This window comes from Dermacentor albipictus, chromosome 5, assembly GCF_038994185.2.
Source record: "Dermacentor albipictus isolate Rhodes 1998 colony chromosome 5, USDA_Dalb.pri_finalv2, whole genome shotgun sequence".
In the NCBI taxonomy this organism is placed as follows: Eukaryota; Metazoa; Arthropoda; class Arachnida; order Ixodida; family Ixodidae; genus Dermacentor; species Dermacentor albipictus.
The window spans coordinates 160,414,924-160,436,677 of NC_091825.1; the positions used below are offsets into that span (position 1 = coordinate 160,414,924).

The window sequence follows — 21,754 nt, forward strand, 5'->3', positions numbered from 1 at the left end:
AATACGTTTGCGTTGTTTTACAGACCTTTCTCATATTTTTGCAGCGTTTTCCCCCAAGTATACGCCTACGTCATGGATGGCTGGCCCGCATTGTCATTTTTCTGTCGATAGACGAGCCAAGCTAAATCATCGAAAACGTAGGCGATGACAGCGCCACTTTTCTACCCGCTACAAACTAAAGCAAATCTGCACATTGTGAGTTAGAAGAAACTTGGGAAAAAATGTACTGCATTTCAACGCTAATAAAAGGACCAGGAACTGCGTCCACTTATAGAAGACCACGTGATAGACCGCTTATGCATCTTCACCTTTTTGCCGTGTGGTGCGCCAAAGCTCATTTTTCGCGACATTTAAACGAAGAATTAAAAATGTAAATGCACGTTTAATGAGAAAAGTATGACTCGTGGTCTCTTTCCCTCTCTTCGTCCTGTCGTTCAGCGCTGTTTCCTGCTCATAATCATGAACGAACCAGCCCAAATGCGTACACTTCTGCAGTTTGTTTTAACCAATACGATAGGCAATGTTTCTCTCAGCGGGGTTACCTCGGTTCATGTTGTGAGCGGTTGTCCGTCCCTTTAATGAAATTGTTGCGGCGCAAGCTGAGTCATGTTTGTGCGTTAATAAAAACGTACGCGAACGAATACGAAAAGGACACAGGACAGGCAGTGCTAGGGACGCAATTTTGCTCAATATGCTTTGAATGTACTGTCACAGTGATACCCACTTACCTCGTATTCTTTCCAGCGCTTGCTTACGTTGTCGAGGACATGAACCATGCTCAACAGCTTGGGGGCGCACTTCTGAAAAACTAAAATAAATTTACTTGCTTTAAATAACGGGGCATGACGAAAGCACATCAAACACAGTCAATCAAAAACAACGCAGTGAGGTTACCAAACAGTAATTGTAACGTTTAAGAGCCGGGAGTTTCAATCCACTTGTGAGGTTCGCTAGAAGGCAGGAAATTAATTTTCACTTATGTGATTTTTTCTAAAATTTGACCATATGTGACCTACCTTACAGCCTTGTGGGAGCAATGTGGCATTTTAACTCTGCGATGTTTAGGATGGTTGTTCTCACTTCGTAAATATAACGATTTTCGTGGGCATGGTAATATAAAATGGATAAATCTTCAAGAAATTTACGAGAACGATGAAGTGCCAATTTATAAGGAAATAATTATGCATAACATAACCGACTCTCTCGGGAAAAACGCTTTAACCTTCGTACATAGCGTAATTGCTTATTTAAATTTATTACCCTTATTTCACGATAAATGAATAGAAAAATTACCAGTATTATGGTGGATAGTTCTGTTGGTAATATATTGAACAGCAGCCACATTAATCATTTGTGACCTTAATTGCGAAGGAGAAACAGCAAATGCTTTCGAACGACGAATGACGTAGGACGAATTTTTCAACTGCGAGGCTTTTTCTTTCGAGGAACCCGTAGGAATTCCTTTATGGGAATTTGCTACGTTAGCCCGTGGAGGTCCAATTTTCCCTCTTTTAATTACTTCTCTCAACCTTCCGGGTTTTCGCAGTACTATTTCGTCAAATTCTTGCCTTTGCTTCGAGTTGTTGAATTTGACTTCGCCCTGCCATCTTCAAGCCGCCTTGATAGCTCAGATGGTAGAGCGGCTGTCCCGGCAAGGCGGCGGTCCCGGGCTCGAGTCCCGGAACAGGAGGAATTTTTTCTTAAGCGGCGAGGAGACCCGTATGGGCTTCCTTTGTAGCAATTTGCTGCGTTTGCGTGGATGTCTCCCCGGGCCTGCACGCGGGGAGCCGCCTTAGCCCTTGGAGCGCTCTTGTGATCACGTGCGCTAGGCTATATATTCGTGCTTCTTTGTAATAAGCGCCACTTGGAAGTCAGCGCTGGTCCTTATCGCTTCTTCTTGTGTTCCGTGTCTACTCTCGGGCTGGTTATATCATCTAGCCCGGTATCACACCTTGCTGCTGGCAACGTAATAGCTACTGACACATCTTCGTGCGATCAAAAGGTACGTGTAAGAATCTTCTCTGAATTTCTTCAGTAGTCTCACTCTCTTTGCCTTCCTTACTTCTCAATTATATTTGAGCCAGAATAACTAGCTACTGTTTTAGCCTAGGAATACTTACCCAAACTGCTTCATTGTCTGGTTTGGTGACCGGCTGTTCTTCCGCTTAAGTAGACTTACTGGATCCTTAACGTTCACAGTTCTGCGGCCATTACTTGTTCAGTGGCTCCTTTGTATACTTACGGCAAGTTGGCTTGCTCTGGGCCTCAGTTACATTTATTTACAAAGGTCCGGCCTGGATCTGTCCACTCAGTATTGTTGTTGCGATTTACCAGAATTTATATGTCATTTTTTTAACATAGCAATTGTTAATGTTGTCACTAAAACAAACGATGAAATCTTTTTTTTTTCACGTTGATTTTCAAGAACAATAAAACGTTTAGCAGTACCATTTCACTAACTGTATACGTGCAGCTTTCAGAAACTTCGTCGACAATTTTCTCCCTTGGGGTATTTTCGCTGGGATTCAGCCACAGGGACGTCTTCAATGCAATTTATAACTTTATTAAATACTCAATATGATTACTCTATTAAATGTTTAAAATTATTTCTTACTTTCTTTTTTCTTCATATTAAGTTATTCTATATATCTCAAAATTTATCATAGCTTCTTTCACGTTTCTGGATATTTTGTCTTTCTCACACGTTCTAATGTTCAAGGCATTATTTTGGTTATAACCTTACTTTAAAAAAAACATATTAAAACCATCTGCTTTTTAGCCAACTACGCTTGCTGGGTAAGGGTATTGTCGGGAAACACAACAGAACTTCACCGTCAGGATACGCTACCTCCCCAATAAATGAAATTTACTTCTTCTCGGCAGGAGATTGCTCCAGCCGATATCGCACAAAACTGCACCATACTTACTGAGAGACTAGTTTTTTCTTCTGCCGATCTCACAAGAAAAAAGAAAAATTAGAGCATCCGAAGAGCAATGATCGGCTGATTCCAATCTCCGCAGCTGACACATAAACCAGCATCGAGTTGAAAGAACTTACACGAAGCAGAGTGGGAAGGAGAAGAGAGAAGCCATGTCTTTCCACTTGTTCACAAACCTTAAACAAAAATGGCGACGCGTGCTAAAGTCGACATCGAAGAAATTTTTCCACTTTTTATTTGATTTATGAGCGGTTTCTTTCATATATTCGTTTACATAAATTTTTTTCGGAATGCCACTCGGTTCGTGGCCTATCCCCCGCACTCGGTTTGTGCCGTTGTCCTCTCGTTCTTCTCTGTACCACATTGCTCCCGCACGTCTTTCGAATACTTACTCGGCGCGATGCCAGAAGGACTACAATATTGCGCCAGCTGTCGCACACGGCTGCACCTTGTGGACGAAACTACGTTATTTTTTTCATCTGAAGAGAGCGAACGTTAGTCTTTATTTGTTAGGAATCAGAGCACCTCACCTATTCTGCACTGTGGTGTCAGTGCCGCAGGGTTGAAGGCGAAGAGACGCTTGCGATAGTCTTTGAAGCTAAGCGCCTCCAGCGGTGCGACCAGCAGACCAGTGAAGGTCAGCAAGACCCAGAGCGATCGACACCCCATCGCACAGCGGTTCTTCGCGAGCCTCTCTGAGCGCCCCGCTTTTTGAACGGGAACCACCAGCTGCTTCAAGTTGGAAAACATGGCGAGAGTGAAGCGACCGTGCGCATACAACACGCACGGGTTGAATCTCTTCGCTTCGCCACGCTATGCAGGCATACACAGATCTATTTTTTTAATGGACAGCCTCCGAACTCATACAAAGTTCCACGGTGTCGTGGCTGTGGAAATATTGATTGATGCTTTCAAATCGCTCCTCTCTTCGCCTTCTCTCCTCCGCGTACTCCCTCGCTCATCTCCGCGCCCGTCGTGTACTCGTGCGAAAATGAGGCGCGCACTCTCAGGACTATATGAGGAAAATGAAAGAGTGAACTAAGCTTTAGCAAGACAAGGGTTTGGTGCAAGCGGGGAACACCATTTCCAACAAAATCTGAGAAGGCAGCAGTGCCCTTCACGCGTGGATATGAACAAGATGTATACACTGGCTAGCGGAGAATGTGCTTGCGAGGCCTGTTTTCTTCTTTTTTTTTTAGAGGGGGTACATCGGAGGGGAATTTTAGTTTAATGAGTCGTTCGACGCCTTACAAGTGATCCGGATGCTTCTAGTAGCACTGCGCAAAATTCACTGTCGCGGTTAAGCCACCCTGAGAAGAAGCGAAACTCTATGCGTGAGTGACACTTTGTCCAAGTCTCAGTCTCGCTCGGTGTCCAGTCGTAGTGCTGCGTCCAGTATTCCATAAGAAATGGTCATAGTAGAGAGGCAGAGCGCCCCGGATGTGCCACATGCAAAGAGTGAAGGCAGGATGTTTGATTGCGCGTAAATATGCAGAGAATGCAGGCCTCTGAGGCAAGGTCGGCATAGGCGGCTGGCATAGTGCAGTCGAGATGTGCTCCCTTCTTTATTGTTTGCAAGAACAACTCTGAGAGAGACTGTTGCTTTCTTTCAAACGGCGTTTGCATATCACACAGGCCGGGCTGCGTGCTGTTGTCTCTCAAATGTACGCACAGGTGCTTTCATTCTTCAAGTCTGCGGTGCAAATTCCACATACTGCAGGTGCATCCAAGTATGATACCAAAAACATTCACACTACGCTTGATGCAGTACTTCATTGGGAACGCGCATTGAATTAATCAGTTAATACCAAATAAACATCGACGGATCGAACTCAAATGTGGCATTTGGGGATAAGCGAAGCTTCCTTTGCTATTTACTGAAGTAGTTTAGAAGAACTTCCCTTCAGCTACTTCACGTCCCTTCATTTCTCAGTATAGCTCAACACTTTTCACCCGCCGCGGTTGCTTACTGGCTATGTAGCATATGCGTTGTTGCACTGCTCAATACGAGGTCGCGGAATCAAATCCCGGCTACCGCGGCCGCGTTTCAATCGCGGCGAAATGCGAAAGCGCCCGTGCACTTTTATTTAAGCGCATGATGAAGAACGCGACATGGTCAGAATTAATTCTGAGCCCCCCATTGCGGCGCGCCTCATAATCAGATCGTGGTATTGGCGCCTAAAACCCCATAATTAAAGAAAAAAAACTTCTCGCTATGGTTCCGTTTTGTGTACTCGAATTCTTTCTTCACATTTGGCTGATTCTATAGCCGACTTCACTTCTTGATTCTTGATTACTTGCCTATTCGGGCACCTGACCAGTAGCACTGTCACACCTGCCCAATCTGTGGAGTTGCCGGCCAAGGATGTTCTCATAGCGGATGCGCAGTTTCACAAACCGAGGAGGACGACGGGGAAGTGCCGAAGACACGCACGCACAGGGGAATACACGCCCCACTAAGCAAACATGCATAACGCAACGGAATGTAGAACTGCGTTGGCTGCTGTTTACCATGCGGATTTTATTCGCTGATTTTGTTACGTATCCCGTAGAAAAAAATCCAGAACCCTTCCACTGTGTGAAGTTGGAGGGCCAGCGAAGCTGTATTGCTCAACAGCTATATTAAGGTATGTATGGTAGTTATGCTGTATTGGTTGAACAAACGCACAAACACATAACAGCAGTGCCAAAAAACACACACAAAAGAAAGGAACACTGACAGACACGGACAATGGCTGCAATGCCTGCATAAATGACCAACTCGCCCAAGAACTCGTTTTACCGAAACATATCCTCGTTGTTTGTTTCGTTCTCTCTTTCGTTTTTTGTATTTCTTTTGTTATTTTCATTTCTTTTATTTCTTTTGTGACTGGTAATTGGAGGACCAGACTTCTGTTGAATTGCGCACCACGATCTTAAATGGCTATAACGACGTCATTATAGGAATACAACACGCCACAGAACATCCACACAAAGTAGGCTTAATTTGTATTTTACTTCAGCCCCTTGCTGATCATTATTATTATTTTTTCTTGCCAGTGCAGATTGCGAATAGCAGCAGAGGTCACGCAATTCTTTTTGGCTTGACAGGCACCATTACAAAAAAAAAAGCAACTATGTCTTGCACAGTATTTTTTATTGTAAAAGTAAAATAAAAAGCAAGTGCACCATGCTTGATGGAGTAACTAGTTATGTGGACTCAGCCATAATATCGGATTGTCAACTAATAATGTGCTCGAAACTTCCAAACAATCTTATTTTCAAGTCGTCGCAGAGCACTTCTGGAAGTGCGCAAGTCTAGAAAATTCAGTCTTGTAGACAGCACTGAAAGCCTTGTCTCTGCAGCTGCGTCGACGTTCTTCAAGGCAGGGCGTTGTCGATGAGGCATTTCTGGGAAAAGCATCAGAGGTGAAAATATAATCAGGAGCAATAGGCACCTCAGGACAACTCTACTTATGATTGAAACAAGGGCAATTTATTCCGGCATATGGAGCTGTGGCGTCACTGCAGGTGTTTTATTTGAATTCAGAGTAGAATCAAACTAAACACACATGACAGCAGCAATTCTTTATATTTATTTTTCACTGTGAATAAACTGAAGCCTTTCGTAAATATTTACTGCCCCACTTTATAGTCAAAACTAAGTGACGTTGCAGAGTCGCGCACTGTAGAAGGTAGACATTAGCGATGCATCATATATAGTGTCATAGGTCGCAGATGACCATGAGGCCTACGAGGATAAGCCATGCGGATATCGATGGATAACGATCGGATGGTAGAATATAATCACGATTTCGCGTTATACTCGCTCGAATGAAGCACAGCGAGAGAGTGCACGTAAGAGCTCGCGCCCACGCCACTGTGGCGCAATAGTGCAACGCGCCAGAACGGCACTGCAAGAACCTGTGGCGCTCACGGCATCCGGTGAGTTGCGATCGTCTTGTGCGACTTCACGCAACGCCAGTTCAGCCACGCGCGTTTTGTTTACTCCGTTCGGGCACGCGCCACAAGCGCCCTTTGCATTCACAAAGAAGGCTGATTCACGGAAAAACATTCATTGCTTTTCATTACATTGGCAGGGATAGGACTTCCATCCTATCCCTGTCAACTTAATGCACTGTACGCTTTATGTAACACCCTCCATGTTTAAAGGTGTAGTCAGTAAAGCATTTCCTCTTGAAATCTATGATCCGAGAGCTAAAGAGGAATATGACACGAAGATTATTTAGGTCAAGAAAAAAAGCACTGCTGCAATTTTCTGGGGTAAAGGGAATGGAAGGCAGAAATGTTGCACGACAGAAGGAAGATATGAGAGGCGCCGAAGCGCGTGTCAGTTATTGTTAGTTCATGACTCAGAACGCTGAATATGTGGATGGTTGTGCAAAACACAATGCCCTGGTATATGATACTCAAAAGGTGGGGGAAGTCTTACGGCGCGTACAGGTAAAACGATCAAAAGTAACAAGAAAATATTTACAACGTACGAAAGCTGGTGCCACGGCCTCCTGCTGTTTCTTTCCGATGACCGCCTGAGTTGCGAAACATAAATCAAATTAATGGAACGACATGAGTGCAAGAATAAAAAAATACACATCGTGTCCAATTAAATATATTGAATTTATTTAAAAAATATATCATCTCCACAAAAGATTCCTTATAAAGCTTTCATCTACGGACGTTTCTTCTTTTCCCAATTCACTTGGTGTTTGAGCTGTCGTATACTATACGGGTATCTAGAGAAGCCCAATGGCTGGGTCAAATATTTTAAAGCGGAGCTTTCTAGACAAATGTTGGCGGACTTTGCTGACCTCGGCTGCTGCTGTATCACCGAACAACTTGCACACATGACAGCCCTCGTATAACAAGTGCGCTTGTTTGCCGCGCTATCTGTACAACCCTTGCAGATGTGCTGGTCGCCGGCTCTTTTCTCTACGGAATTGCGCAGTGTTACAACACAGAGCGCCTGAATATTGTCAGTTCAACAAATATAGACCTGGTCTATTGCACCAGTAGTTCAATCTGAACCTGCCTACAGTTTAGACTACTGGTAACGTCGTCGAGTCGTACTTCCATCCCATGGTTTGATTTCGTCGCCGAGCAGTTATATTTTCCCTACATCGCTGTTTAAGTAGATTAAGCTTAAACGGCAGAATCCACCAAGCCGCCACAAAGAAAACAAACGCTTCGCCGCAACAGCGTTTGTGCTACTGCGTCAATTCAAAATGTACAGTAGTCTTAGCTCAGTGGCGGTTAAGATCGTTGTGCACAACGGGCTGGAGGAGCTGGCTAGCTGAATGCGTGTGAGAGAAAGGTTGCACGTGCCACGCACTGCATTCATTTAAAACCTTGTAGAGCATAGAATTCACTTGGAAGGTAATAAACAACCAGCCACTTCCATTCAACTGAGAAGTGAATACGTCCGCATTAATTAGCATTAGCTTTCATGATATCCACCGACTTCGTGAAAACACAGTACTGTGTTGTGTATAATGACACATCGAATTTTCGTCTACATCATTTGCAGCTTCAGAATATAAATATAACACGTAACACAGCAGCGTGCAAGACGTAATAGACACAGAAGTATTCGTGCCAGCAGGTGAGAGTGCAAGCAATGAAGAAAGTACTTACGAAGGCTTCTGGTGACTGCATGCATTTAATTGACTGAAAGTAAAAATAAATCAGTGCATTGTTAAAACATGACTTATAGAAGGGGAAAACCAATGCGCTGTCATCGCGCAACAAGAAGAGATCGACTGAAATCATGGCTGCAAGGAGAGAGTTCAAACGATCCAGAGGTATACTCAACCAAAATTTTTTCACGGCATTTTATTTATCATTATTATTTTGCTCTATCATATAGCTTCCGACTCCTTAGTGAAGATGCGAGGCCTTAAATCTTAGACCGCATTACAAATAGTGAATTATACCATCTTTTGCGTGACGACTTCAAAATGGACACCGCATGTAGTGGGGCTTCTTTGCGTAATATGTGCGTGCACGTCACAAAAATCTGGGCGTGAATGCGACGCGATATCACTGGTAAGCGGTTCGATGCAGGTTAGGGGCTGAAACCCGCATTTTATTCGGCTTGTAAACGAGGATAGCATAAAAGGAGAGAGAAGGTGAAATCAGGCGACAGGGGGCAGAACATAAGGCTTACTTCTGTCCAACGCGGAGAAGCGCAGAGTTAAAGAAGAAAGATCGATGCTGTGCGCGTCCAGCTTTAGGGGAGAAGTCGTTGTGTGGCTCACAACATCTTGGGTCTCAGGCGCTGCCACCAACACCACATAACTACACACTTAAAAAATCTGGCATATGTCGCCAGAGGTACGATGACTGGGCGCTTTCATGTAATAAAAGAAAAAATGCATGAAGACAGAAACTCTACTGGAGTTCTTTGGGTATACAGAAGCATTGTGCCCCTTGCTCATCTCCATGTAGTCCGGTGTCGTTATCAAACTCTATCCAACCAGTATAAACCCTTATCAACCCTATAGGTCGTTATCAACCTCATCGGACTAGATCTGACACTTATAAACTCTTATCCGTTGTTATCAAACTTATCAGACCTGATCCGACACTTATCGGTTCTTATAAACCTTATCGGAACTGCTCCGACCATTATAAGCCCTTATTATTCTTTAGCACCTTATCAATCTGCGTTGAAGCATTATCAACCGTGATGAGACCCATATAACGCCTCATTACTCATTATCATCCTTATCAGCTCATTGAGTGCTTATCTGTCTGTATAGGGCGACGCCAAGCGCATGGGCCCTGAGAGATCGGTGGTATTTCGGTCAATGAAGGAAAGCCTCAACGGAAGGTGCAACCACCGAACACCGAAACGCATCGGGGATGTGGCGTGTTTGGGAATGAATTTTCGCCTTATCGGAATTCTCCGATATGCTCCAATGTCCCAAGTCAGCTCTACATTTGGTCTTAGAGATGGCTATTATTCCACCATCACCAAATCTTTCAAGAAAACCTTCAGAGAAATTGTTATCCTTCAACATTTGTTTTATACCACCGCTACAACACATTCGTATCTTTTAAATATATTCACCTGTAAGCGTGGCTGTTTCGCCCACTGGATAAGACACACAGCTTCTGAGCGCGGGGTCGTGCGCTCGAAACTCACCCCCACCAACGTTTTAAATAAGTAAGTACTCTTCCTATCGAATTTATTCTAATGTTTAAATGCGTAAGCATTTCTATGACCTACCCAACGAGGAATTATATCCGTCCGTCAGTCTGCTTTCCACTCTGTGAAGAAGGCTGACCAGCGAAGCTGTGTATGGCAAACTGCACCTCCACCGCGGGTTGGTCCGGCATTGCGCTGTCTTCGGGAACGGCCCACGTATGTGGAATGCTTAACGCCCGCTTCACCTCCGCCGTGGGTCGACCCGGCATTGCACTATCTCCGGGATCGGCCTACGTATGGCGAGTTTTTGCTTACCACGCCAAAGACACGAAAATTTCTTTGGACGGTAGAAGTATCCAGCTTCGCTGTAAGAATGGTAGATCCCATGCACTGCGGGAAGTGATGTAAGCGATGATTTGTATGCTCTTTGCTTTGATTCACAATAATTAGCGGCGATGTTGGCTGCGAATGTATAACTTCTTCATCGTTTAGTCCAATACGAGTGGAGAGCTGATGTTAAACGTTACCTTGCGTGAACCTCTGCTGTTTGTCAGCGTAGTCCACAGAACACACAGGAAGACGTGTTTGCTTGAGGCGTTGTTGTGCATCATTGTTTATAACTCTGGGAGGGTGGAGCATTATCATTGCCTCACATGGCACATCGCAACGTGGCAGAAGTGTTAAACATTGATTGAATTATGGGGACGGAGTTATTTCAGACAATTATTATAGTTGTATGTATACATTGTATATATACATCCGTGGTCTGCAACCCGTTTCACTGCGTTGCGAAGGCACTCCTGTTTCCCAAGATGGATGGATGGATGGATGGATGGATGGATGGATGGATGGATGGATGGACGGACGGACGGACGGACGGACGGACGGACGGACGGACGGACGGACGGACGGACGGACGGATGGATGGATGGATGGATGGATGGATGGATGGATGGATGGATGGATGGATGGATGGATGGATGGATGGATGGATGGATGGATGGATGGATGGATGGACGGACGGACGGACGGACGGACGGACGGACGGACGGACGGACGGACGGATGGATGGATGGATGGATGGATGGATGGATGGATGGATGGATGGATGGATGGATGTTATGAGCGGTGGGTTGCGCCACCAAGCTCTTGTTATTGTGTTGCGTAATGTCCTACGTATGTTAAAGAAAATATGCAGGTCCCACGCACTGTGGTAATCGAAGTACGCGAAGCTATTTGTGCTGTTTGCTTTGACTGACGATAATTAGCGGTGATGTTCACAGCAAATGTTTAATTTCTAGAACGTTTTTCCAACACGAGAGTGGTGAGATTATGTTAAACGTTACCTTGCGTGCACCATTGATGTTTGCCTGCGTTATACACAAAATGCAAAGGGAGAGATGTTTGCTTGAGGCGTTGTTGTGCGCCATATTTCATAACCTCTGAGAGAGTTGAGCATTGTCATTGCCTCAGATGGCACATCGATTCGTGGCAGAAGCATTAAGCTTAAATATGATTATTGGTCTGTACGTGCCAAACCACAATCGGATTATGAGGCAGGTCGTAGTGGCGCAATCTGGATTAATTTTGGCACCTGGATGTTCTTTAACGTGTCTCTACATCAAAGTGTGCGACCGTTTTTCATTTCGCCCCCGTCGAAATGCGGCTGTCTTGGTCAAATCCGCGACCTCGAGCAATGTCATAGGCGCAAAGCTATCACGGCGGACGCAGAAGTGATGATTTGCCGTGCGACCGCTTTCGTTGTGTCGCCTATAGACCCTACGGTGCGCTTGAATCCGCCTTTTCAAACGCCGAACTGCGCATGCGCAGAGCCCTAGCGGCTGAGGACTGAAGCAATTTGGCAGGCGCACGGCCGGACTCGACTCTCTCCTCCGAGTGAATGGAGTACGGCCGTGGCAGGCGCTGCACTTGTCAGTGGAACAAGGCGCCAGCCGTTTGTCTTACTCTTACAGACCGGCACATATCCGTGTCTTGCCGTTCTACACGGTCTACCCCGACGTACATCGCGACGACGCCGGCCCCTCCTGCGGGCAGACCTCCACTCTAGCACACATGCTCCGGGAGTGCGGTTCGAGATCCCCCAAGTTCAGCAAGGAGGAGTGGGACTCGCGTTTGCGTAGCCCCGCTCTAGACAAGCGAATCACGGCTGTCCGGCGTGCCCGCGACCGGGCCCGTGGGCTGCAAATTCCCGTCCTGACGTGGGACTAGCCGGGTGCACGACGAGTCCGCGTCCTTGCCGGAACTCCAATAAATGTTCTTTCACTCGTCAGCCTTGCCATTCTCGCTGACGCGCGCACGGAACGCCTTTCGAACTTTGTTGCCATTGAAATTTGGCGCCATGCCAACGTCGCGTCTCGTTTACGGCTGCACCTCCCGTGACCATCCCAGCAGGGCAATGCGGATTTTCCGATTTCCGTCGGTAAAACGCGATCGACAGCGCCGTGAAGCCTGGATTAGGGCTGCACTTTGCGACAGGTATGTATTGGCACATGCAGTTTACGCCTCTGTTTTTTTTTTTCATTACTGACTCCTACGAATAATCTCGATGAAGACGCAAATGTATGTTTGAGCTAGCGAAACAAACGATCTCTGAGCTCGCGCGACCTGGTTGAGTGAAACGCGAACTGTTCTTTTTTTCTTTTTTCTCTATCGTCTGCGTTCGTCCGTCGCTAGAACGCCGTCATTTCGCAACTTCACACTGTGCACACTTACAGCTTTAGAAACGCTCAGCGACTGGTGATGTCGGCGTAGTTATCTGTCCGAGCTAAGATCACCTGCACTGCCGGGCTGACGTGCGAAACAGCCTGTACTGTCCAAGTAGCTGATAGTGCTAGTCAGCAATCGTTGCTAGTTGTCGTTTCGTCATTCTTGTCTGCACCAAGTAAAATAATATTTACTTGCAGAAGGCTTTTATGTTCGTTTAGCGAATCGAGAGCTAGTACGGCATGTACTAAGGCTCATTTTCCTGTGTGGCATCTTCTGGAGTCGAGTGACGCGTCTTGCTGTGTAACTGACACATTTCTGGGGCGCCTTTGCTGTCGCCCAGACATCTGAGCTTCATAGTGACACTTGAACTTGTTTATCTTTTTCGGGTTACCGCTTTTTACCGTCAAACAAATGTTATCGCTCAGCGTGCGACGCACCCGCGTGTATCAGAATTTTATCGAAAATTATCGACCGTTCTATCCACTGTCTGTCGTCGCCAAACCTTGTGTAATCTGATTGCATGTATGCGTGACGCGAATGACGTAGAATTTTCTGGAAGACACGCGGGCACCAGCGATTACTCTCGACCGTTCGATGGCTCATGTATAAAAGCTGACGCGCTTGAGCCGCTCATTGCGCTGATCAGATTTCGACGATTGCCGACTGTCTTCGCCGCTATCGTCGTGCTTTAAGTGTAGCCTGTTTTGTGGGCACAGGTTCGGCCAATAAAAGTTAGCTCCGTCATTTACAGTATTGCTACTGTGTTCTTTGCTGTCCCTACCAAGTCCCTACTACGTGACAGTACCGACGCTGTTTGTGTACACGCAGGTGGTAAAAAAAGAACGCGGTCGACCGCTATGTTCGTACCGCGGCGCGTTCTAAGAAGAAGACGGGCGCCCCACAAACAGGAGGTATCACCGATCTTGATTATCCTGACCATTTTCTTGCATTTTTCTAGATGTACACAAACTTTATGTGGGTAAATAACTTACGCAACTTGGCATTCTCTTGGCCTCCCCACTGCCTGTGTACGCATGTACATCTAGCACATGACAAACCATAAAGCAAGACATGCAGTGGTGAAACGTGATATTCGCCCTAAGAACTACATCGCATGCCCTATTTGAGTCATGCGTTTTTGTGCGTACGCATACTGTTTTATTACTTATTCATTTTACGCCACAGGCGCAGCGGTTTCAGGCCAAAGAGGAGCTTGTAAAGCGTTGCCGAAGCTCTTCTTCCAGCCGTTTGTCACGCTGAATAAACCTCCCGGTAGAAAACATTCACCAGCGGGCTCGATGGCCAGCTGACGATAAAAAAATATGACGCCGTGTGCACGTTGTTTCGGTCTTGTGTCACGCGCTGCTTGTTCGGTCGCGAGTCTCGCGTGGGGCGGCTGTCGCGGCGCGCAGCGGTGCCTGCCAAATTGTTTCTCGTGGCCACCGCACGATGGCGCCACAATGCATCGCAAAAGGCGGATTAATGCGGCTCTGCTTCTGCACGCCCTGCGTAAGTTGTCCGCTAGACATTTCTGCATGGTTTTATTTTTCAGAAATACCTTGAAGGTACCAAACCATACCTTCAACTTAAGCTTATCCAGCGTTTGGTTGCCTTCCCTCGCCACATATTCTCTATCTCCACCCCTCCCCCATATTTCTACGGGAACTGCGAGCGAAGAGTGGCAAGGCTGTTATTCACTCGTTTCGCGACTGCGTCGATTCTACTCATTCTCTGCCTTATCTTCCCCCTCCTATCTTTCATTCTAATATAGTCGGGTACAACATCAGAAAAAAAGGGGAGGCCCCGTCCAGATGACCGAAGCGTGACAGCCGATTGCCTCCACGACTAAAGTAGTGCCGCTCTAAAAACCCTGCTTCTAAAGCTCATGATTCTCTGTATAAACAAAGACTTTTGTATTTTTATGACTGTCTCGGTAGAGCTCTCGTGATTGGAATACTACAGCCCATGCCGGATCACGAGGGAAAAATAACCCCGTGCCTTCTACAATGCTGCGCGTCGTGTGCTCTTTAGCTTCATTGCAAGGGACAAAAGTAGAAAGAGCAGCTCTGCATGGCTTTTTCAATGGTTTACATGTACGTGGCACATTTACTGCTCGTTTTCCGAGCTTAAAATGAAACATTTACTATTTAACATGTACTTAAAGAAACGATGCGTTTATCGAAGCCACTACAAACCTGAGGCGAGTAGACGATCGAGGCAGGAAAGGTACAAAATGCTTCATTCGGCGGTTTAAATAAATGCTCTTGGTTTTAAATAACACAAGATTTATATTTTTTGGTTTTGTATTTTCACAAACTTATTTCCAAGAATGTGACTCTTTTTTGTTGTTGTTCCTTTTCACGTTTTCTTTTTAATTATCATTTGCAAGCCTGCCGTCTCGCCAGTTCGCGTAGCGTAGCGTCAGCGAGGCTCGCTGCAAACTTCCTTCGCCGGATCACAGCTCAGAATAAACGCACGCGGCACAAATAATGCATCGTAAGCTCGTGGTAATATTTCCGGCATGATAGACCTCCACAAACAGTTTTGGGATTCACTCAGACGCGGGGCCGACGCACACGACTGACGCGATTCGGCCCAATTCGAAGCGCGGGTGGCCATCTTCTCCATCGGCAGGGTCACCGTCCGTCCGGCTCGTGACGTCAGTCTAGAGTGCGCGTCCATTGGTGGAGGCTCGTGTGCATCCGTCATGGAGGAGTAAACGTCCTTTTTTTTTTAAAGTTGTACCCGACTGCCGTTTTTCCGATTCTGAAGTAGCTGTCAGGAACTACGCTAAGGCTCGCGTGTCGACAGAAGCACTGAAGATATTGAAGCACCGCTGCACTCCGATCCCATACACCTGTGTGACTTGGGTTCCTGGGCATGAGGGGTTGGATGGGAACGAAGCGGCACACGCCGCGGCACGAGGCCACACCTGCCGGGCCAACCCTTCCTACTCTCGAAATGCCCAGCCTGCGTCAGCGGGAACAGGGACCGTACCCATCACCTACTCGGGAATCCTTCAACATCACAGGCCGGAACGCGGGCTGCACCCACCACCTCAGATAAAACTCAACAAAGAACAACGCACCACACTCAGAATACTACAGAATAGCACTTACACCCAGGGAATCTTCATGCACAGACTATACTCAATGCTACAAGGATACCACTGCCCAACGTGCGGCGTACCGGACCCGTTGGAGCACCTGATCCTCGAATGACTATGGCAGATAGACACAGAAGCATTGCTTTCACCGAAAGACTGTTGTAACGCGAGACAGGAAAGCGACGACCTCATAGAAACGTGGCAGGCCAAGCTCGTCTCCAAGGACCTGGAACAACAACAACGCCTCGTCGCCAGGGCCAAGGAGGCAGGGAAGGCCAGAGGGTTCCTGGAATGAGGAGACCTCCCACCTAGAGTAGAACAATGACTTACCCCGGGATACTGTTTCAAAAATAAACGTCTTTTTCCTCCTCCTCCCCCCCCTCCTGTACCCGACTAAAGCTTCCCTCTGGACTTCAATGTTGGCAGAAAGGTAATTTAACACCTGCACATGGGCTAGATGGTTCATTGCAGTCCGACGGAAAATAAGCGCACAGGAAGACACACACGAACAGCCGAGAAAGACACAGGACAGGCGCTAAGGTAAGCGCTTGCGGGGGGTCGCGGATAATTGCAGCTGTCAAGAGGCTAATGTGGCGACGACCGGGAGTTCCAGAGGGCATTCTGGATATTTGACTCAGCGCGGTCCAAACGAGTTCCTCCCATCTCTTTTCTTTTACCACGTTTCTCTTACCGCGCCGTGGTAGCTCAATTGATTAGAGCATCGTACGCCTGATGCAAAGATGTGCGATCGTTTCCCACCTGCGGCAAGAGTTTTTATGCGAAGCATATTACGAGGGCTCAACCCAGCTCCTCAGGCGCGGCGGTGACCATGAAATCACGTGACACCGTGACGTCACGACAGAGGAGAACCGGCGCTCCAACTCCCGCCGTCGCTCGCGGCGTCGCGCCCCGCATCGGACGCGGTGCGCGTCGAGCAACGCAGCGTTCGGCGCGACAACGAAATGTGCGCCTGAGCAAGCGCCGCACGCCTGAGCCGACGCCGACGACACCGGCTTTTCTGCGACACGAGCTCCTTAACGCTGTCGCGTTAAAATAAAGGCTAGTATGCTTCGCATCCTGGGCTTAACCTTAGCTAAGCCACAGCCATTTTTGTCATCCACTTTCATTGTCATTAATTTATCATTTCTTTAATTCAATTAGTAAGTACAAGTAATTTACCCTATGTTTTCCTTGGTGTCTTTCTTGGCTTGTCATTATATGATTAACAAATATCGGACCCCTTTCCTAAAATGCTTACATAACGAGGGTCTCGAATTCGGCAACATTCAGACCTTCATGTAGCAGGTGCGGGTTTATTGACCAGTTATCTTCGCCAAGTAAGATCCCGTGCTCGTGAGGGCTGCGGCAGAAAGGATGTTCCACACCCGGCGCCGAGGTACGTGAGTGGTGGCGCTGGGTAACAAAGTTAGTTCTAGTAGTAACAAAATATAGCCCAAGAAAGTGGATGGGGAAACCGCGCCGCGGTAGCTCAATCGGTTAGAGCATCGCACGCTTAATGCGAAGACGTGGGATCATTCCCCAACTGCGCAACTTATTTTTTCAACCACTTTCATTGCCATTAATTAAAAATAAAATTAAATTATGAAGTTTAAATGCCAAAACCACTTTCTGATTAGGCACACCGTAGTTGGGGACTCCGGAATTTTCTACCACCTGGGGTTCTTTAACGTGCACATAAATCTAAGTACTCGGGTGTTTTCGCATTTTGACCCCATCGAAATGCGGCCGCGGTGGCCGAGATTTGATCCCGCGACCTCGTGCTCAGCAGCCATACAACATAGTCACTGAGTAACCATGGCGGGTTATTGCCATTAATGTATAATTTCTGTAATTCAATTAATAGGCACAAGCAATTTCCCCTATGTTTTCCTTGGCGTCTTTGCTTGTTAGCTTCTCATGACATGATTAATAAAAATGAGGCCATGCGCTTACCCCCTTCACTTTCGTTCTTTTCTTCTCTAGCAGGCTCCTTCCATGCATATACACGCTCTAAACCAGCCCCCGACGCGGTGTGCAGGATAGAAACAGCAGCAGCAGAAGGGGGAAGTCGAAGGAAAAGGCAAAGAAAGCTTCGCTTTAAAAGCCACGTTGAATTGTCGTAAGCAAAGTTTCTGAGCTCCTATCGTGAACTTTGTTTTTGTGTGCCTCCGTTGTTTGTAGTTTCTCAACTTTTCTTCCACCATTCTTCCTATCGACTCTTACTAATCTCTATTGCGGGCGTATGTTTACCTTTCCCCTGCTCTCGCTGAACCCAAGGGTTTCAAGGAGGCCAGTGATTCATATATCGACCACTGGGCAGATATCTTCACATTCTAATAAAACATGCTCCATCGTTTCCCTAGATTTACAGTAGCAAGCACATGCTTCTTCCTTCTTATAGTATGTCGCTTTACAAGTGCGTGTTCTAAGGCATCCTGATCTTGTTTCGAAAAGTAATGAGCTTCCCTTTGAGTTATCATAAATTGTTTCTTTCCCTATTTCGTTTTTGCCTCTTAAGTAGTTACTGACGGCAGTTTTCTTTTAAATTTCCGCCACCCGTGAGATTATCTCAGACTCTCTGACTTTCCGCTTGACGTTCTTTGTTGCTGTGTTGCTCACCATACAGGCCGAGTACTTGCTGGTAAGCTTCCTAGTCCTTTTCCTCCACTGTGAATAAATGTTCTTCCTGTACAAATACCTTTACGCTCTTCCAGCCCACTTACTTTCTTCCATATTCCTCAGTCGTTCTTCATAATTAATTTTTCTGTGAGCTTCCCTCACTTCAAAACTTGTCCAGCCCAAACCACCCAAACCAAGTCTACCCCTGGGAGCCCAATGCGAGACGTCGCACTGACCTTTGGTTGCCATCGAGCCCTGACTGTACCCCTGATTTCAAGCAAACAACCGCATTTCCAAAAGCTAGTCCTGGAACCATTACACCTTTCCACATACCCCGGAGCACCTCATAGCTATTGTATCCCCATAGTGCTTCATTATGCAAAAACGTGAGGCGTGCAGACAGGACACAAGAGAAGAGAAGTGGACAACACGAACGCCGACTATCATCTGAAGGGAGCACTGACGCGAAAAAAGAAAGAAGACACAAAACTCATCTGCGCAAGCTCTGGAATGGTATCACCACATGTAAGTCAGGTACATGTGCCGGTCTACGTGAGAGATAGCTGTTAGGGCACTTAACCTCTTCCTTATGTAAAGTAATCGAAGGCTCACTCACGCATGCACTTCCACCAATATAGATATGCCACGCATCTACCACAAGACGTGCATCTTCATTGTTGCGCCTGTACAATATCGCGCATTCATCTAACTCTGGCGTGCAGTTGTAATCTTGGCAATCTAGGGAAAGATTGCCAAGATTACAACTAAAGCTGTCCACAGCTAAAGGGAACTTTATAAACCACACCCATACGACAGTCAGTAAAACTGTTGTTCTTATTGTGCTTTAAAAGGCAAATATATGTTCTTTTTTGCCTTTTACCTGCTCCTTTTTCCTCTGCACGGCAGCGCATATCTTACCTAGCTTATGGGGAGTAGTGAAAGCAACATTAGCATCATATCTACTCGCAACTTGTTTAAGCCCGTGCGGCACTGAATGAATGTATGGAATAGCCACTACTCTTTTTTTTTCTATTACTGCTTTCTGTAATCACGTCCGTCCCCCTCGAAATCGACTTCTTTAGGCGTTCAGCCACAGTGGCCACCGCTACGCTAGGATAACCTGCTTCTAATAGGCGCCGGACCTGTGCATTAAAACTGGCGCTCATTTTGTGCATGCAGGTTCTGGTGAGAGAAGACTTAAGGCGCGACATGGCAATTCTGTTTTTTACTACTTTGGCATGCTTGGATTGAAAGTTTAACAATGGCTTCGAAGATCTTGGGGTGTACTGCCAACAAACGTGATTTTGTTCGAAGACCAAGGAAATGTCCAGAAACTGAATTACACGTCGCTGAGGAAATTCCTTGGGAAACTTTATTCATCCTCCATAAAGTTTAAATTGCTCACTTATTGAGGTAGCTGCGGAATTGAATTCTTGCCTATTGCAGAAAATCAGGTAATCATCAACGTAACGAAATATCTTGATAACGCAATCAGCTAAGGCTTTCGCTAAGCAGCTGTCAACCTCACTCAGGTAAATATCGCTAAGAATAAGGGCAACTATCGAGCCAATACAAATGCCTGATTTCTGCAGAAGCACACCATCTCCCCACCCAATCAGCGCCGACATTAAATACATTGAAATAATTTCTAGAAAAGTTCCCATGGAAACACCGCATCTGTCAATAAGAGCCGACTCTTGCACTTGTTCTTTAATACACTCATTTAGGGAATTGAGCAACTCGTCATACGGCAAGGAGTAATACAGGTCTTCGATATCCATACTAAAAGCTGTACAATCACCAGGGTTTTCCTCTATCAAATACTGAACTAGGGCCTGAAAATTACGTAGAGCGCACGGGGCGGTGTATCAATCAGAGGCTAATGGAACAGAAATGGTCGTTAACCGGTGGATCGCCTTCTAATCTTTCCTTAGATTGCCAAGATTATAACTGCATGTCAGAGTTAGATGAATGCGCGATATTGTACAGGCACAAGAATGAAGATACGCGTCTTATGGTAGAGATATGACATATCTGTAATTGTGGAAGTGCGTGCGTGAGCGAGCCTTCGATTACATCTTCGAAAATTGTCCTTCGAAAATCTTCGATGGACAAGTCACGTGAATTTTATAAAAGGTATCATTGCTAAATCAATTGGAATGCTAAATAGATTTCGGACGTTGTTGCCAATAAGATTAAAACGGCAACTTTATTTTAGTACTGTACATTCCCGTATACAATATTGTCTACTAGTTTGGGGGGTTACATCAAAGTATAATTTGGAACGACTATACATAATGCAGAAGAAAAGTATACGATTCATTCAAAACCGGTCCAGTCGTGATCATACATCCCCATACTTTGCCGAGAACCGGATACTTCACATAGAAATGTTATATAAACAGCGTTTGTTGGAATTGATATTTCTCGAATTAAAAGCAAATCGTGAGCTGTTTTTTCATACATATACAAATATGGAGACACCATATTACTTCAGAAATAAAAACTTTGTAAAGATTAAAACGAGAACTAGATACGGTGTGCAATTATTAAAATGGCAAATTCCGAACCTACTGAATTGTTACCCATCGTTTTTAGATACAATGGAGAGTGCTCCCTCCTTGCTTGTTTTCAGAAAACTAACCAAAATGTATTTCCTCCAACAGTTGTAACTTTGTTGCACATTTGTTTTGTTCTCTTCAAATCCAATTGTAGTCCATTGGCCTTTAATAGTTCTGTGTCTTGTTGATGATGAATGTGTTGACGACTAATTCTGTCAATCTTCCTTATCTTGCTTTATCGTGTTTGATACTCTGTACATGCATTTTTATTTGTATGTGTTTGATGTCATGCAGTGTGTTTTGAAGCATGTTGCGCTCATGTTGTGTGCTGCGCGTGCTGTCTGGTGTCAAAGGCCTAGTCAGGTGGCTTTTAATGCCGCCTTTTGCCTTGGCACCAAGACAAACCGCTCTTGAGCGTTGTTTTGTCAATAAACAAATAAATAAACAAACAAACATTACATAAGGAAGAGATTAAGTGCCTTAACAGTTATCTCTCACGTAGACTGGCACATGTACCTGACTGATACGTGGTGATACCATTCCTAAGCTTGCGCAGATGAGTTTTGTGTCTTCTTTCTTTTTTCGCGTCAGTGCTCCCTTCAGATGATAGTCGGCGTTCGTGTTGTCCACTTCGCTACTCTTGTGTCCTGTCTGC

The 21,754-nt window shown here is 45.8% G+C and overlaps 1 protein-coding gene across 5 annotated transcripts in view; it reads right to left on the reverse strand.

The window, feature by feature from the left end:
* Nucleotides 1-6,056: 6,056 nt before the first annotated feature.
* Nucleotides 6,057-21,754, reverse strand: part of LOC135916348 (uncharacterized) — a 60,891-nt gene continuing 45,193 nt past the window's right edge. For 4 of the 5 annotated variants that reach the window (XR_011514688.1, XR_011514687.1, XM_065449702.1 and 1 more), the window contains 3 exons: nucleotides 8,571-8,603; nucleotides 7,424-7,468; nucleotides 6,057-6,329 (listed from right to left, as the gene is read on the reverse strand). Coding sequence is in view for 3 of the 5 variants with exons in the window: in XM_065449702.1 (XP_065305774.1) it covers nucleotides 6,300-6,329; nucleotides 7,424-7,468; nucleotides 8,571-8,603 (108 nt within the window). In the remaining 2 variants the exon portion in view is untranslated. The remainder of the gene's footprint in view (nucleotides 6,330-7,423; nucleotides 7,469-8,570; nucleotides 8,604-21,754) is intronic. The other variant, XM_065449704.1, reaches the window with a different exon arrangement.